This window comes from Vicia villosa, linkage group LG3, assembly GCF_029867415.1.
Source record: "Vicia villosa cultivar HV-30 ecotype Madison, WI linkage group LG3, Vvil1.0, whole genome shotgun sequence".
NCBI classification, from domain to species: domain Eukaryota; kingdom Viridiplantae; phylum Streptophyta; class Magnoliopsida; order Fabales; family Fabaceae; genus Vicia; species Vicia villosa.
This window is the reverse complement of record NC_081182.1, coordinates 198,242,148-198,260,746: the sequence shown is the minus strand read 5'-3', so window position 1 is coordinate 198,260,746 and position 18,599 is coordinate 198,242,148. Positions and strand designations below refer to the sequence as shown.

Sequence of the window (18,599 nt, the reverse complement as noted above, 5' to 3'; positions counted from 1 at the left end):
TACAAATGCTTCTTAAAAGCTATAATCACAAACTGTGATATTTCTCTTAATCGTTTAAGCTTAATCTCACTAAAATATTACAACAGCAATGTAGTGAGCTTTGATGAAGATGAAGATTCTGAGTTTTGATTTGAACAGAGTTTCAGCAAGTTAATGTGAGTTGTTTTGGTGTAGAATCGTTAACCTTGCTTCTCATCAGAACTTCATATTTATAGGCGTTGGAGAAGATGACCGTTGAACGCATTTAATGCTTTGCGTGTTCCGTACAGCATCGCATTTAATGTTTATACGCTTTTGTCAACTACCTCGAGCCTTGTTCACGCTGTGTCTACTGACGTAGCCTTTAGTAGCTTTTAACGTTCCTTTTGTCAGTCAGCGTAGCTTGCCACTTGTACTTCCTTCTGATCTGATGTTTGTGAATACAACGTTTGAATATCATCAGAGTCAAACAGCTTGGTGCAAAGCATCTTCTGATCTTCTGACCTTGAAGTGCTTCTGAGCGTGATACCATCAGAACTTCAGTGCTTCTGTTCTCTTGTTCTTCTGATGCTTCCATAGAACCATGTTCTGATTCTGCTTCGACCATCTTCTGATGTCTTGCCAGACCATGTTCTGATGTTGCATGCTGAACCCTTGAGACAAAGCTTCTGAGCGCTGAATTATGCGTACTCTTTATATATTTCCTGAAAAGGAAATTGCATTGGATTAGAGTACCATATTATCTTAAGCAAAATTCATATTATTGTTATCATCAAAACTAAGATAATTGATCAGAACAAATCTTGTTCTAACATGTTAGTGCCGCTAATGGTAAACCGCCACACTTTTCGACTATTTTTCTACCAATTTTTTCTAGTTTGGGATATTCGGGATGTTCTTGGTAGTTTCTCTCTACAAATGCATGTCTAGATAGTAAAGACCATGAATCTTCAATTTCCAAAGATCTTAAATGGTGGACACAATTTTTATGCTCGGGTAGTATGACTCGTTCATCTCGAGTTGTGATGATGATCATACTTCCTATTTGTCCAACATTAAAGATATCACTTAGACTATTCCAACCAACATAGTTTTAGAAAAGTTAGTCTCTGTAATTGTTCCTGAAGTGACAGATTCACAAATGGTTTTAGTGACACTGACAGCATCAAAATCTTTTGGAATTTGTGACCACCCTCTCACCTTAAATTTCTCCTCCACTTCACGGTCATTGTAAAGGAGTCTAGCTAGTGTTGTTTTTCCTAACCCTCCCATACCCCAAATGGAAATCACTCCTATTTTATTTCCACTATCACAACCATCCTCAGACAGCAAAAACTCTTTGAGTTTCTTTCTGTCATCATCTCTGCCATAAATAGCAGATTCATCTCCTAAAAAAGGACTTGTAGGAGTTATATTCCTAACACAGCTGGAAACACCTTCTTTCAATCCGAGATTTTGGTTTCTCAAATGTTCTAATCTTCCAAATAATTTTTGTAGTTTAGAATTGATCTTTTTATTAAACCTCTTAAAATACGACAAAAACTTATTAAGAACCTGACCACCTTCAGCTTGGCACCTTAAAGCTTCAGTGTTGAGTTCGTCGAACAGTTGGTCAGCTTGAAAGACAGCATCTTGCAACATCTCCAGCCACTTCTTGACAGCAGGGTTAGTGATCTGTTTGTCCTCAGCATCATAAAGTACAGATTGAAGACTCAGCAGTGTTATCTCCAGCTTTTCCAACAGCTCAACGTCCAGCTTAGTCCTCCGAAACAAATCAAGAAACTCACCAGAAACAACCTTTTTCACCAACATCTCCATGGAAGCTGAAAGAAGTGCTCCTCCAACAATAGTCGCCATAACTTAGTTCAACAGAGTAAGAACAGTTTGAAAAATTGAAGCGGAAAGAAAATGCAATGCAATGTAGAAGTTGCTGCAAGTTGCAACGTATAGAAGTAAAAGCTACAGACTGTCAACCAAAATAATTAATAATTATTTTAATAATTCACTGTCATGGAAATATAATAATTCATTGAACCGTTCCCTCAAATATTAAAAAAATTCTTCCGAGGGAGTATGAAGTAATAAGTGATGTATTAAAAAGATTATCTACTCATGACTCACATGGCCTATTTAGTTTAGATAACCACTTAGGAGGCGTCTCATTTCATCCATGTATAATAATGACTAAATTTGTTTCATATATTTTTAAAACAATAATATTTAAATTAATATATTTTTGTATTTGTTGGAATTTGACCTTGTGACCTTAAATAGAAACTCAATACATGATCTTGTCTTTTGAAAAGGGGTGAATTTTAGGAAATATATTCAACTCACTAAATATATTTAGTTGGAGTGATTATTGTGTTGTTAAAAATTTTAATTCAAAATAAGTTTTAAATTCATATCTTTCAAAAAAACTTCTTATAATAAAAATAAAATATTGATTAGTGAGTTAAATTTCGAGTATCCTATTGATATATAAGAAAATGATATATGTGTTATATATTGCATTTTTTTCATCTAAAATTGTTTGAAAAACATAAATAAATAGAAATATGTAGAGAAACAGATTGTTGTGATTCTCAACATAAAAAATAAAATGTAACTGTCCATTTTATCAACTTAATTTAGTAAGAAATACTTTAGGAAGAATGTAGTAAACACAAAATAACACGGATACAAACCATCACTGTTTAGTATCAAAACAAATAAGATCTCAGCTATACAATAAAATAAAGCAACCGATAAACTACTTTAGGACTTATGTACGTTCGGGATGCATATCTCGGATAATCTACCAACCGATAAACTTAAGCATATCGCCCTTTCGAGGCCTCACGCTTAGGGGGTTTATGTACTTCTCAAGTAAAAAGTCAGAATTTGACCACCAACAAAAGCACTTATTTCCAACAAAATCACTTCTCAAAAAAGAACTTTCAAAGGAATGGCTTAATTCACAAAAATTCAAAGTAAAAGTGGTGAATTCAAAGGTAAATTCAAAAGGAAATACAAAGCAAAATTCAAGTTTAGTTCAAGTGACCATTAGACTTACATTGAGACTTGGTATTTATGCTAAACCTCAACATGTCTTCCCTCTAACTTGCTTCAACTACCTATTTATTCTCAAACTCATGCATTTATACATTTACCCTTAACTAACTTCAACTTCCTTAAAGTTTTCAAACTAACACAAAATCAAACCAATTTTCTACTATACCTCCACCATTGATAACTTTTCATCCAACGGCTACGGTTAATGATCCGCAACTAAGCCTCTAATTGCTTTTCGACCATTGATAAACTTCTAACTTGGTTCACAATCTAAAGGTTCACAACCACCCACAAAAACTATAAAAATCCTCCATTTTCATAACACCATATTTGAAGAAACATGAAACTTGACATTAGCTTTTGTTAAAATAGTTCTAATTGTATGTTTAGCGTGACATTACCATTGGATTTGGTTCTAATACATAACATGAAATAGCTTTTTTTCATAATCACTTTTTCTCATGAAACTCATTTTTTGACAAACATAGAATAAGATTTTTCTTCCAATTCCAATTTCACAAGATCAAATTCAATACATAAAAACCATAGCATTAATTTTAGGGTTAAATAAGTTTTTGGTCCCTATAAGTATTGCAGTTTCATTTTTAGTCCCTCCCTACCTTTAGGCAACGGTTTTAGCTGGTTTTGGCAACGGTTTTCTTGTAAAAACCGTTGCCTAAAGGCAGGGAGGGACTAAAAATGAAAACTGACATATTTATAGGGACCAAAAACTTATTTAACCCTTAATTTTAGCATAAGCATTTGAATTAATCCCTCAAAAATCACTTTTTTTCACTAAAAAAAACTTGGAAATTTCTTAATAGACCTCCTAACCTTCTTGGCCACCCCTTGCGAAATTCCCAGAATGCCCCCATATTTCGGAAATGCATTTCCGAAATCACTTTTTTCTGAAAAAAAGGGTGATTTCGGAAGTACACTTCCGAAAACACCCCCTTTTTTGGGTTTTCGGAAATGCATTTCCGAAAACACCTTTTTTTTTGGGAGGGGGGTGTCTTCGGATATACACTTCCGATTTTTTTTTTTTTGGGAGGGGGTGTTTCGGATATACACTTCCGAATTTTTTTTTGGGAGGGGGTGTTTCGGATATACACTTCCGAAATATTCCAAGACCAAATTGGTCTTGGAATGTTTCGGATATACACTTCCGAAAAAATTCAATAATTATTAAAAAATTAAAATCAAGGTGAATCAATATCATTAATAGGTATAGAATCAAGGTGAATCAATACAACTAATAGGTATAAAATTTCCTAAACAATTTTAAAGTTAAAAATTATTTTACTAATTTATATAAATCAAAAACATCTTAATTTCATAAGTAAATTTTGAATTATTTAAAATTAAGTATAATATATAAATATAAATATAATATATATGATAAATTAAAACACTCATTGTTTTAATTTTTATAATTATTATATAAATGTATAAATATATATATATAATTAATATATAATAATTATTATATAAATATATAATAATTTTTATAAATATATAATAATTATTATAATTATTATATAAATATATAAATTAAAACACTCATTTTTTTAATTATTTTTGTAAATATATAAATATATAATAATTATTATAAATATAAATATATAAATAAAAAATTATAACTCATTTTGTAAGTGAAATTATTTTAATTATTTTAATTAAAATTATTTTAAATTTTAAAATATGAATCAAAATAGAAATATATAATAATTATTATTCATAATTCATAAATTATATCAAAATATATAATTATTATTATTCATTAATCATAAATTATATCAAATTTATGATAATTGAATTAATTAATATCCTAAAATTAATTTTTGGGATTTTTTTGGATTTTTTTTTTGTTGTTTCGGAGATGCATCTCCGAATTAGTTAAAATCCCAATTTTTGGGATTTTTTCGGAAATACACTTCCGAAGTCTGGAAAAATTTAGAAAAAAAAATATTTCGGAAATGCATTTCCGAAGCGGGGTAAAATGGGGTTTTCGCTGGGGGTCACCCCCATAGGGAGGTGGGTAAAGGAAAAATCAAAAACTTTCATGAACATGAGCAAAACATAGCTAACTATATCAACATAGCCTTAGAATCAAGTCCACCACATTTATTAGTGGTCTCAATGGTCTAATTATATCAACATAACTACTATCCCCATCAAAATCTAAGAAAAGTGAAGCTGCGTGCAACCAAACTATTGAACCATGGAAATATTTTCTTCCCTAACATATAACCTTACAACTTCTATAAAAAAAAAAAGGAGAAACAAAATAACAACATAAGAGATTAACGTGGAAACTTTAAAACCAGAGAAAAAACCACGGCCGTTGTCAACAGACAACCGAAAATAACACTGTAAAAATTGTTACAGCACATAATATACTCTCAAATACCCCAGGCCCCCAATCCGGAGAAAAAACCACGGCCGTTGTCAATAGACAACCCGAAAATAACACTATGTAAAAATTGTTACAACATATAATATACTCTCAAATACCATAGGCCTCCAATACACTCACTCCCTCCAAAACAAATATTTAACTACATCTCACAACACTCTAATACAAGAGCATAAGAGAACAAAAAGTCAAATAGAAGCTTAAAGTGTTTTTGACTGGTGCATCCTGTAACAAAGAACTTGAATCTTTTTTATAGCCTTGGACTCCCTCTTCCTTCACAAAGCTAAGCGATGTGAGACTTCTTCAACACATATATTTTCAACCAAATCCAACAATCTCCACCTTGATTGAAAATAATACATTAACTTTCATTGTCTTTATCGACAATTATACTCCACCATAAAGAGTATCAACATGTATATTTTTAATCAATCTTAACAATCTCCACCTTGATTAAAAATAATACATCAATTTTCATTGTCTTCACCGACAATCAAACTCCACCATAAAGAATATAGTCACTTGAAGCTACACCACTTCAAGAATTTCATGAAAAATATATTTCACTTGAAGATAAACCACTTCAAGAATTTCACATTGTCATCACCGACAATAATATCCTTTATCATGAAGAATAAATTTCACTTGAAGGTAAACCACTACAAAAAGTTTCACATGCCGAAAACCAGATTGAAAAATTTATGTTATAACTTCCTTGTCGGTAGGAAAACCCAAGAATTTACACTTTGGCTCAAACCAATTAAAGGCAAAGGTTTATTGTATCTCCCTTAAGTATCTAATGTAAGTATGCAACCTGATAAGTCCATTTCTGATGCAACAAGTCCCATTTTCCTTGGTCAAGTCCGTGGTTTTGGTCATGTGCTCCATAACTCAAAATGTATTTCCACATTCTTTGACAACATACGATATATAGAAACACATTCCGCCAATAATTGTAATCAAGATTCATGAGCAAACAATGATCAAGCAATTACTAATATAATTACAACTTTTAAGTTTAGGTTCCTATGTAAACTTTTATTAATCAGCTAGAAATAGGTATTAACAAAATGCAAGTAAATTCACATACTTGAAAGTTGACCATTGATGAAAGCATGAACAATATGGCATGTGGATTGAACAATGAAAGTTGGGAGCTCGCCTCTGTGTAGAAAGGATTGAGATGAACCTATTTTTGAAGTTTGTTATATGCAATAATTCGTGAAAGATTTAGGTTTGAAACCATGTCAATAATACTTAAACTAACATAGAAATTGAGTATGCTGGATATTCATTTCATAATTTTCAATCTTTAGTATCATGTGATGAAAACGAAATAGCTTACCATCCATTCCAAGCTTCAGTCCACATTTTAGGTTTGGGAAACTGTGTAGTTCAAACATATATGCATACAATTGGTCAATTTATATTTTATTTAATATAATAATTTTTGAAAATTTCAATTTATAAACATCAAAACTTAAAACATTCTCTTTCACTAAAAAAAACTGTGTTTCTCATACATCGACACAAACTTCTATATTCTAACACGTCCTCATAATGTTTCTTTTAAGCATGCTTATAATCATCATGTTATCCCCTTCCAACATATGCAGCTGAAGTGGATGAAAATGTAATCAACGAACGTGTTTGTGTTGAAACTTCAGAAGAACCAACCATGAGAGTATTGCTTTTTTTTTTTGCCTTGCAGGAAATAGAGTCATTTTCAAAGGAATTGCAAGGGGAGTTATCATAAGAGCACTAATTTAGAAGCAAAACCTTTTAGCAATAATATGCTATATATTAATTTATAATATACTGAAGCACAAAGTTCCTGAGATTGTGCCGCTGTGTTGGTAACAATCACGGCTGTGTCGAACCATACACCGCTGTGTTGGTAACAATCGGGGCTGTGCCGAATGATGCACTTCTGTACGTCGTCCCACAAAATGAAAACAATTCACCTACAAATATTAATCCTCTCTAAAAAGAATAGCATAGTCATCCAACTATAATCATTCTACTTTTCAAAGTAATATGGACAAACTCCACACTCTAAGCAAGTATAACCTATGAGTCATCACTCATCTTCGAGATTACATCTTTATCCTCATATCCCACAATCCTCCATTAGAACTAGGCATATTGATACATCAATAAACATTACGACAAAATATCCTTGGGAGAAGATTAACTCACTCCCATTGAAGGCTCTGCAACTTCTTCCTACCTAACATCTAACACAATAACTTCTATAGTAACTACATGGTCATTAGTTTCCGCAACCCTTCCATATATCTATGAAAATTAATGTGCTAATAGTTTCCTCCATCACTTTATCATGGCAGCATGTTTACCAGTCCATACTATGAAAACATTCCTTTCATGTGACATTTCCCTTGCTTCTCAAGATCAGTGTTCACAAGAGAACTGCATTAATAAACACACATGTTTTCAGCCACTTAATTATCAATTTGTTGTGATATACTTTTGCTAAACTCACGACATCTCTACAGCGCAAGAAAAGGATTCAAAATTCAACATATTTTAAACTGTTAAAACAACAATTCCAATTCAAAACTAAACAAATACGACAAAAATACATAAAGAGAACACACGATATTTGATAACGAAGTTCGGCCAATTATGCCTACGTCTCCGACTACAGAGCAGCTGCAGTTCCGTTTTATTAATCATATTTATGTTTTACATGTTACAATTTATTACAGCGACTGAACTCGATAACCTATTCATCAGAAAACAAAAATCAATAAAAAGGTGTTGCAGTGTCTCTGACAAAACTAGGCAAAGTTGTTGCTATGCTCAACTAAACTCTTTGAGTCTTTCCATGATGGCTCTCTTCTGTTCCTTGAAGATCTAACCAGATTTTCAAGGTGCCAAAATCTCATCAAAATAGTATCGGTGGCAGCATCTTTAACAAACTCCTTCCCAACGCAAAACAATCCAAAATCAAACATACTTTTAACAAATGCCTTTTCAGAATCTGCAATAAACCAGATGGTAGATTTCAGTAAGTAACGTTCAAATATAAACTTGAAGCCAGAAACTACACATTATCTTTGCATTTAAAAAAGTAGGCAAAACAAAATTTTTGTATTTAGAAAGACTAAGATTAATATGTTCACCATAAATGAAAGTTCATATTATGATTAACAAATACTAACAACCATGAAGTCTTGCAGACTGCGTCATTTCGTTAAATGCTTTGTCGGTTATCCTCTTGGTTTGTGAGGTCCAGATGATCCATAAGTAATTTTGCAATTCCTCTAGATTTCTCCATGAGTGTGCCCACCCAACAGTTGTCTATAATAAATAAAAAGGAAAGTATCTATTAAGACATAACAGGAAAGTATCAATTAACAAATTTTGTGTTAGTGTGTAATCTCACAGATTGAGAAAACACATACACTTGTTTTCTAGCTAGCTTGCAATTTTCTCTCTTAGAATCTTCACCATCTTAGAAATCTGACTTGTCTGCAATTGGAGTTCTGAATTTCAGCCCCCGATATGAGAATTAATAATATCTATTAATTACATATTTATAACAAGAAAAATGAAAGAAGAGGTATTTCAGCTACTCACCGGGACATGATGCAAGGAATGTGAATATGATGAATTCATAATCTATACGCATGCTAGGAATGTGAGCAATCTTACAATACTCTTTTCCTCGTTTCTTCCGCACACTTGCTTCCCCTCTTCTGACAATATGTTGAAGTCACTTTCCATCCAGCCATTATATCAATTAAAGATTAGAGATGTGTAAAAATGAGAACTGATCCATAGAAACTGCTGTTGGGGCATGATTTTTCACCTCTTCCGAAAAAATACTAGCAATCCCAAGCCATGCACAACAATGTTGAGGAAGCCCTGTTATAGGAACATAATTTGGCTTCAAAAACGACATGCAGCAATATTCACAGTACTAAATTAGCCATCATTCTAATGAAAATGGAATAAAAGTACTGTTTCTTAATAGTTGGTAAAGTGGGAGATATATTTGACACTAGTTAAATAATATCAAAAATACATTTTATGTATGAAATTGACTTAACAGAAAAATACAAGAATATCCAGAATTTGTGGCCGGTAATATGTTGATAAATTAATCATTGGAAGAAAACAAAAATCATTAGATTTCTAGAATTGAAAAATGTCATTTCTTTTTTGTTCTTAAGCATCTCAAATCTGCAAATCGAAAGATGAAGTACTTAGCATGGCCTACCACAATTTGAACAACACCTGAATAATTGACTTCAATGAAATATAGCTAAAAATATTTAACGTGAGAACACCTTCTGTACGAATCATGGTATTTCTGAAATCAGTGTAGAAATGACAAAGCAGAAATCAGAAATCAGAAATCATAGCACAAAACATGAGTTAAGTGATGGTGGAAGAGGGAAACTCACAGTTATGATTTGATAATGGTACAACCGTTAGACTGTCGTGCTTTGAAAGTAGGGATTCCAACTCATCTGCATCAAAAGCATAATAATTTACTGAAACGAAAGACGACTTTCTCAGCATATATCAAGTTCTTCTATCTTTATGGTCAATAATACACATGAACGTAAAAGGCTCGTGCTGATATGATGCAGACAGAAAACATATATTTTGGGTAAATGGAAGTTGGTATCTTAATCACAAATATCATTATGTCAAACCGATGCCACGCATACAAAGACTTTAAATGTAATCTATATTGCTCCGCTTCAATATAAAATATTCAAAAAACATCCTGCCACAGGTATCCCTTTATTCCAGTTTCAGGATCGCCGCTCCACTATCTAGGCTAGACATCTATGAGTTAGATACCTCATCCACAATCATCAGAGTAATGTCACTCCACAGATGACTCAAAATGGATAGTGGTTGCCAGACCCCAATGCATAAAGATTAATATCCTTCCTCATACCACTCCATCAGAAAATAGCTGCTTTTCTATATGGAAATTTAGTGGTGTGAATGGAGGTTTTTCTAGGACATGGCGGTAAATGGAAGAAATGAGGCATGGAGACTATGGAACCGTATAAGGATGCAGAATTAATGACAGATAGTATAGAAGGTTGGCTTATGATACGCTTTTTAGAGGATATCTTGTCATATGGAAAAGAAAATAAAACAATGTGTAGTTTTTTGATCAATTTCAAGTTATGGCACAAGAGTGAGTTATTATCAATGAAGTTTGAATTAAGCAACATGAAATAGAAGTAAAAGATAATAATAAATCACCACTGTAGCAGCAGTAGGTTTTCCTCGATATAGAACCCCAACAGAGACTGCAAAGCTGGGATAGCCATGTGCAAAGTTTGTTGTCCCATCTACAAAATCATAATAATTTACTTAGACAAAAGACTTCTTTCTAATTGATATGAATTTTAATTATATCATCAAATTTGAGAACATTTTAACTTTCTTCCATGAATAATGGTCAATAATACACATTAATGTAAGAGTATCATACTGATATGGTCTACTTCATAAAACAAATCTTTTATACTAAGAAACTACACATTATCTTTGCATTTAGAAAAGTAACCAAAAAAAGATCTTGGCATTTAGAAACACTAAGATTAATATGTTCACCACAAATGGAAGTTCAAATATTATTAACAAATACTCACAACCTTGAAGCCTTACAGAGTGCATCATTTGGTTAAATGATTCATCGATGGTACTCTTGGTTTGTGAGGTCCAGTTGATCCTCTAGATTTCTCCATCACTGTGCCTGACAGTTGTCTATATTTAAAAAAAAAGGGGAAAGTATCTATTAAGACAAGTATCAATTAACAAAATTTTGTGTTTATGTGTGTAATCTAACAGATTGTGAAAACACATACACTTGTTTTCTATCTAGCTTCCAATGTGCTCTCTTAGAATCTTCACCATCTTAGAATTTAGAAATCTGACTTGTCTGCAATTGGAATTCTGAATTTCAGCCCCCGATCTGGGAATTAATAATATTTATTGATTACATATTTATAACAAGAAAAATGAAAGAAGTATTTCAGCTACACACCGGAACATGATGCAAGGAATGTGAATAAGATCAATTCATAATCTATAAGGAATGTGAGCAATCTTACAATACTCTTTTCCTCGTTTCTTCTGCACACTTTCTTCACCTCTTCAGACAGCGTGTTGAAGTCACTTTCCATCAAAGCATTATTTGTTTAAGATTAGAGATGGGTGTAAAAATAAGAAATGATCCATAAAAACTGCAGCTGGGGCATGACTCACCTCTTCCAGAAACATGCTAGCAATCCCAAGCCATGCACAACAATGTTGCTGCAATAAATTAAAACAATGTAAGATTTAGACAACAGAAAAATAAAAGAAGTAATGCAAAACAGATTGATAAAACACATACAATTGTTTTGTCTCTCGCTTTGCAATTTGTTCTCTTTGAATCTCCTTCATCTTTGAATCAACCTTCTGAACAAAAACATATTAAATAAAACAATCAATCCCATAACGAATCTAAGGAGAAAAGCTTACATCGAAGAACACGACGGAAGGAATTTTAACATAATAGTTATGGAGGCAAACAAAAAATAAAATGTGAGTAACCAGATAACCAAATCATATAATAGACTATCTATAATATCAATTGAAATTCAATACACAACCATTTATTTTCTTTTCATTTGATAAACTCGCTATACAGAAACACATGTAACAGAATGTTGCTTAATGGATTTAAATTTAATAATGCAGCATAAATGATTATGTTGAGACAATACATGTTATTAGACGCTATTTGTTTCTGATATAACTTGGGGAATTAAGCAAGCAACAGTCACATAAAACATACTCAATGTTCATTTATATAAACCACCATGAGTTTATTAAAAAAACAAAGAGTACAATTAGAACTCACAATTTTAGAGTTCTTGAGCAACCCATTTATGATATCCTCTTTGAGAATGTGACTTTTATCAATCCTTTTCAGTGACCCATGTCAGCAGCAAGAATAAAATGGGTTTTGACGTGAGAAAGAGGAAGCATTTCATTTCAATTTGAACCCAAAGAGAAACGAAAACCTGGATAAACATGAAAACGTGAAATTAAACATATTTATTGATGATATATATAACAGGAAACATGAAAGATGTATTTTGATGTAATTACTCATCCGTATATATTTTTTTGGGAATGTGAGAAATCTTCCGCCACTCTCTCCCTTTCTTCCTCAGCAATTCCGCTGCCAATAAGGGACAGCCATCGATATGCAGTTTTATAAGAGATGAAGGCAGTTCCCCCTTTTCTGGCAACGACTTGAGCTTGGGTGCACCTAAAATCACAAGTTCATGGAGAGAGGTGAGATGTTGAAGCCACTTCCCATCCAAGCCTTCTATATCTTCAAGATCAGCGATCGCTAAGGAAACGAGATTAGTGGGTAGAAACGGAGCTTGCCTTTTCATCAGCTCCTTCACAATATCACCACCCTTAAGATATAACTCTGAAAGAGAAGTGTGATGTTCCCAAGTTTTATTCCACAAAATCCCTCCAACTTTGCCGACCGACAGTTTCCGCAAATTGATAGGCGTATCATATATGGAAAATGATTGTAGATTTGGAAGGTCATTAATTCCCATATGTTGAAGGCTAGTTAGAGTCTTTATTGATTCAGGTAGAGAATTTAACTTCTCACAACTCCACAAATGCAAACGAGTGAGTTTAGGAATGGGTAATCCACTTAGGGAAACTGAATCCAATTCATCGCAATACCCTACCTCGATGCTTCTAAGAAACACTAGATTTGGTTCCGATGCATCTTCTGCTATTGATATGGATTTTAAATGTTTACAACCGTGAATATTTAGACTTTTGAGGACAGGGAGAGAGCCCAAGGTAAATGATGTCATTGAATTACAACTATTGTGTATTTGCAAATCCTCGAGTGATGAGTAATTATGAAAAGATTCATAAGAAAAGAACTCTAGATTCTCACAATAATCAATATAGAGAGATCGTAAGGTTTTGGGAAGACCGTCTATCGGAAAGCATGTTAGAGATGGAATTCTGTATAAGGTCAACTTTTGAAGAGAATTGAGACAAATCACCAATTGGCTGAATACGTCAGATGGTGGGTTTGTAATAGAATGTCTTGACTCCATCAATAATGGACAACGCTTTAAGCAAAGGTCGACAAGAGAAGGAAGATAGTTGGGTGTCATCCCTTCAAGTTTGGGACAATTTTCAAGTGACAATGTTTCAAGCTTAGGAAGGTTGCCAGGTATGTTTTCTTTCAGTTTTGGACAGTAGTTTAGAGACAAGTTTATAAGACTAGGAAACTCTATAGATGTACCTCCAATCAACTTCCATTCCTCCCACTCTGGCATATCTTCAAAGATTAGAGTCTCTAAAGACGTAAATGGTTGAAATGAAGAAGAACCACTTCCATAGAACACAGTACCAACACTTTTTACAGATTCCATCTTATTAAAAAAAAGTTGTTTTAGATTACAGAGTTGCCCCAGGGATGGCAGCACTGAAATTTTTTTACACCCAGTGATCTTCAAATACACCATGTTTACAAATAAAGGATCTCCAACCCAATTTGATAATTTCTCTCCACCAAATCCAGAGATGGTCAAACTCTTCAAATTTGTCGACGGACGCAACCGTTCGAGTACTTGTATTTGTGAGTTTGAAGGAGCAGTGTAAGACCATCCTAGTTCCAACTTGTCTATTTCTTTTTTCATCTCCAAGTTTGCTTGAGAAGCTTGAGATGAGTCAATTACATTTTCAAGATGTGAGATTGAAAGGCTTCCTCGTAGATGGGGAAATTTTCCAAGATCTTCAATTTTCAATCCAACATCCTTAACGCTGCTCACAATAAAATCTGACAATGTTTTTAGATTTTCTAGTCTAGATAGTTGTACAGGCATTTCCTCCAATGGAGTGCCTTTGATGTCAAGGTGGCGTAGTTTCACCAATTTCCCAATGCCCTTTGGCAATTCAGTGAGTCCCTTGCATCTTGACAACAACAATGTCTGTAAATTATAGAGCTTACATGTTTCTGAAGGCAACCTTTTAATCCAAGTTTCAGAGAGATTCAAGTATCGCAGATACGTCAAATTTCCAATTGAGTTGGGCAACTCAGTGATATTTCTATAGTGTGAAAGTGACAACACGTGTAAGTGTGTCATTTTTGACAACAAGTCAAAAAATAACTTCCACGTCCCGGAATTGTCATACCACCATGAAGCTTGCAACGGCGTGGGTAAAATGGTTCGTAGACCTTTTAGTCCATGCAATTTTTCTAGTTTATTGTATGAGTTATATTCTACTATGTCGTATGACAAGTGTCGCACCCTTTCACCTGGCTTATGTTCGTCCAACCTAATGCAATACGGAAATGAAACTGCCATAGCTAAATCATTGATTAGATCATGCATTTCAAAGTTGTTTTCCTCATGAGCAAGGAACCGTTGACGTATCAGAGACCTTGACACTAGTTCATCAAAGTATTTTTCTGCTACTTTTTCCCAACTTTTCTCAATTTCTGGACGAGGTACTAAGCCTTCTGCAATCCACAACTGAACCACCATCTTTTTCACTAAGATTGAGTTCTTTGGAAAAATTGAACAATAAGCAAAGCACCCTTTTAAAGAAGCTGGAAGAAACCGATAGCTCAATAGGAGAGCTGGCTGCACCTCATCATATGTATGCTCCCAAATACTATTGTTTAATACATCATTCCAATGATCTTGTGACAAATTGGTGCGGAGAATACCCCCCAATGCTACTGCAGCTAATGGTAAGCCACCACATTTTTTGGAAATTTCTCTACCAGTTATTTCTAAATTGGGATGTTGTTGGTAGTTTGTTTCTACAAAGGCATGTCTGGCTAATAAAGACCAGGAATCTTTAGTTTCCAAAGATCTTAAATGGTGGACATAGAGAGATTTTTGCTTGGGAAGTGCGACTCTTACATCTCGAGTTGTGATGATGATCTTACTTCCTATTTGCCCAAAATTAAAGATATCACTTAGACTATTCCAACCAACATAGTTTCCATACCATATATCATCCAGTACTAACAAAAACTTTTTGTTACTTAAATTTTGCTGCAATTGAACTTCGAGTTTAACTAAGTCAGTGTCTATAACTGTTCCTGAAGTGACAGATTTAAGAATGGTTTTAGTGATAGTGACAACATCAAAATCTTTTGGAATATGTGCCCACCCTCTCACCTCAAACTTGTCCTTCACATTACGGTCATTGTAAAGGAGTTTAGCTAGTGTTGTTTTTCCTAACCCTCCCATACCCACAATGGAAATGACTCCTATTTTATTTCCACTATCACAACCATCCTCTGACAGCAAAAACTCTTTAAGTTTCTTTTTGTCATCATCTCTGCCATAAATAGCAGTTTCATCTCCCAAAAAATGACTTGTAGGAGTTACACTCCAAACACTGCTGGAAACCGCTTCTTTCAATCCAAGATTTTGGTTTCTCAAATGTTCTAATCTTCCAAATAGTTTTTGCAATTTAGAATTGATCTTTTTATTAAACCTTTTAAAATAATCTAAAAACTTTTTAAGAACCTGATCAGCTTCAACTTGACACCTTAAAGCTTCAGTGTTGAGTTCGTCAAACAGTTCGTCAGTTTCAAAGACAGCATCTTGCAATTTCTCCAGCCACTTCTTGACAGCAGGGTTAGCGATCTGTTTGTCCTCAGCATCATAAAGTACAGATTGAAGACTCAGCAGTGTTATCTCCAGCTTTTCCAAAAGGTCAACGTCAAGCTTAGTCCTTCGAAACAAATCAAGAAACTCACCAGAAACAACCTTTTTCACCAGCATCTCCATGGAAGCTGAAAGAAGTGCTCCTCCAACAATGGCAGCCATAACTTAGTTGAACCGAGTAAGAATAGTTTGAAATATTGAAGTGGAAAGAAAATGCAATGCAAGGGAGAAGGAAATGCAAGTTAACAAGACTTGTAAGTTGCTGCAAGTTGCAACGTATAGAAGTCAACCAAAATAAATTAATAATTATTTTAATAACTCACTGTCATGGAAATATAATAATTCATTGAACCGTTCCCTCAAATATTAAAAAATTCTTCCGAGGGAGTATGAAGTAATAAGTGATGTATTAAAAAGATTCTTCGAGGGAAACGAGACTAGTGGAGTATTAAGTAATGTATTAAAAATACATAGATGTAGGTGGTAGACTATAATGCTGCTTCACAGGACTTATTAGTAAAGTGTTGCAAGTTGAAACGTAGAGAAGAAAATGTTGTGGATTGATTTGATTGTGTCAACAAAAATAAATTAATAATTACTTCAATAATTCACTGTCATGGAAATGAATTCATTGAACCGTTCCCTCCTATAAAAACTTGTAGATTTTATATTATATTTGAGTGATTTTAATATCAAACCATAACATATCTACAGGTCCCGTTTAGAATCACATTACACGTCTATCAAACCATGATTTATAAAGTTTGAATCCATTCTTCAATGGGTAACACACACATAATCACAAAGACTAATAATATACACCAAATTTTAAGTATTGATATGTACTTATAATAAATTGTATATTTGATTCTCTAACTTCAATTATATAATACAGCAGAAAAAAAAAATTTAAAAGATGGATATTAAAATGAACATATCTATGATATTAAAATGTCCATCTTTTAAAATGAACATGTCTAATTGTTGGGCCAGATATGCTATTGAACCGATGAAAATCGGCTAAAATCGGAAAAAACCGGTGAACTGGCGGTTCAAATGCATGCTCTTTTTTTTTTCACAAAACGACGTCGTTTTCATGATTTTTTTTTAAAAAAAAATTAATTAAAAGATAATTAGACTTTATTCAAACCTTATTTGGAACAACTTTTTTCCTGTTTGTAATTAGATATGGTTTAAAATTTATTTAAATTTATATTTAGTATTATTTTGTTGTGAGTGATGATTATATTTTAGAATGTGAATGTAAAGAATAAACATGTGAAATTATGATATTTTAAAATTTTGTAGGTGTTGTGATATTTTTTACAGACTGAGTCATTTGGTTCGACCGATTTAATAAATATATAGTATTGCAATAGAGATTGGTTTATTCAACCGAGTTATCCGGTTTAATCCGATTTAGTCATGCGGTTCGACCAGTGACCCAATGGTTCAACCAATGAACCAGTAAACCATACCCTCACCGGTTTGATGACTGATCCGATTTTTAAAACACTGCACATAGGAGGCGTCTCATTTCATCCTTGCCATTAGAACAACAACGAAATCGGAATAGACAATACAACATCTTATTTGAGTAGAAACCATTGAACAATGCAAATGGTGGTATTATGGTTTGAAATTTATGTATTTAACTTTTGTAAATAGCAAATGGTGAATCATATATTAAAATGAACAATGGGAGAGTTACAAATATATAAAAAAATAGAAAAGTATCCAAGAACACCAAAAGTGCTAGGAGAATACTAAAACCCACCATGGTTATAAATCATTATTATTAAGGTTGCAGAATCCAAGTCTTCCTTCCATGGAAGAAAGCTATGGTGAAGAAGGGAGTGTAACTAACTTCAGTTACACCAAGATGATAACAGAAAAGAGAAAGAGGATCAGAAAAGATGATTCTTCATTGATATTGAAATGAGAGGTTTACATCTGCTTTGGCCACCAATCGGGCCTTGTATCTCTCTATAGTGCCATCTGCTTTGTACTTAACCTTGTATACCCATCTGCAGCCAATAGAAGTCTTACCAGTAGGAAGATCAACCACATCCCAAGTGTGATTCTCTGCTAAAGCTTGTAACTCAGCATTCATGGCTTGCTTCCAACAATCAAGCTTAATAGCTTGGTTATATGTCCTAGGTTCAATGTTAGAAGAAATGGAGCAACAAAAATGCTTATAAGATGGGGAACAGTTATGATATGAAATGACATTAGATAAAGGATGAAATACTTTATTATCAATACAAGCTATTTCAGAATTATTTTTGGTAGTGAGGTAGCAGTGATAATCTGCTAAATGGCTGGGAGGATGTGAGACTCTAGTAGATTGTCTCAAGGGAATAGAAGGATTGTTTAGTGCAGGCTGTGTAATTGAGGTATTCGAGGGTTGGTCAAGAGAAGCAGAGCTA

General features: G+C 33.4%; 2 protein-coding genes across 19 annotated transcripts; both read right to left on the bottom strand.

The window, feature by feature from the left end:
• Positions 1–689: 689 nt before the first annotated feature.
• Positions 690–1,940, bottom strand: LOC131593242 (putative disease resistance RPP13-like protein 1). The gene has a single exon (XM_058865583.1). It carries the CDS (start codon positions 1,834–1,836, stop codon positions 1,048–1,050), a length of 789 nt encoding a protein of 262 aa, XP_058721566.1. The 5' UTR covers positions 1,837–1,940; the 3' UTR covers positions 690–1,047.
• Positions 1,941–7,187: 5,247 nt separating this feature from the next.
• LOC131593238 (putative disease resistance RPP13-like protein 1) lies at positions 7,188–16,425 on the bottom strand. 18 transcript variants are annotated; one of them, XM_058865567.1, is made up of 15 exons: positions 12,605–16,425; positions 12,354–12,516; positions 11,844–11,908; positions 11,714–11,761; positions 11,560–11,623; positions 11,314–11,420; positions 11,101–11,212; positions 10,706–10,794; positions 9,883–9,948; positions 9,696–9,788; positions 9,285–9,340; positions 9,053–9,191; positions 8,878–8,958; positions 8,635–8,773; positions 7,382–8,453 (listed from the first exon to the last, which is right to left on the bottom strand). In XM_058865567.1, the coding sequence occupies exons 1-2, from the start codon at positions 16,330–16,332 to the stop codon at positions 12,483–12,485; spliced, it is 3,762 nt and encodes a 1,253-aa protein (XP_058721550.1). In that variant the 5' UTR covers positions 16,333–16,425; the 3' UTR covers positions 7,382–8,453; positions 8,635–8,773; positions 8,878–8,958; positions 9,053–9,191; positions 9,285–9,340; positions 9,696–9,788; positions 9,883–9,948; positions 10,706–10,794; positions 11,101–11,212; positions 11,314–11,420; positions 11,560–11,623; positions 11,714–11,761; positions 11,844–11,908; positions 12,354–12,482. The 18 variants fall into 18 exon arrangements, 17 of the variants coding, with proteins under 17 accessions (XP_058721553.1, XP_058721551.1, XP_058721555.1 ...); XM_058865569.1 differs by having other exon boundaries at positions 9,713–9,788; XM_058865577.1 differs by having other exon boundaries at positions 9,766–9,788.
• Positions 16,426–18,599: the final 2,174 nt, after the last annotated feature.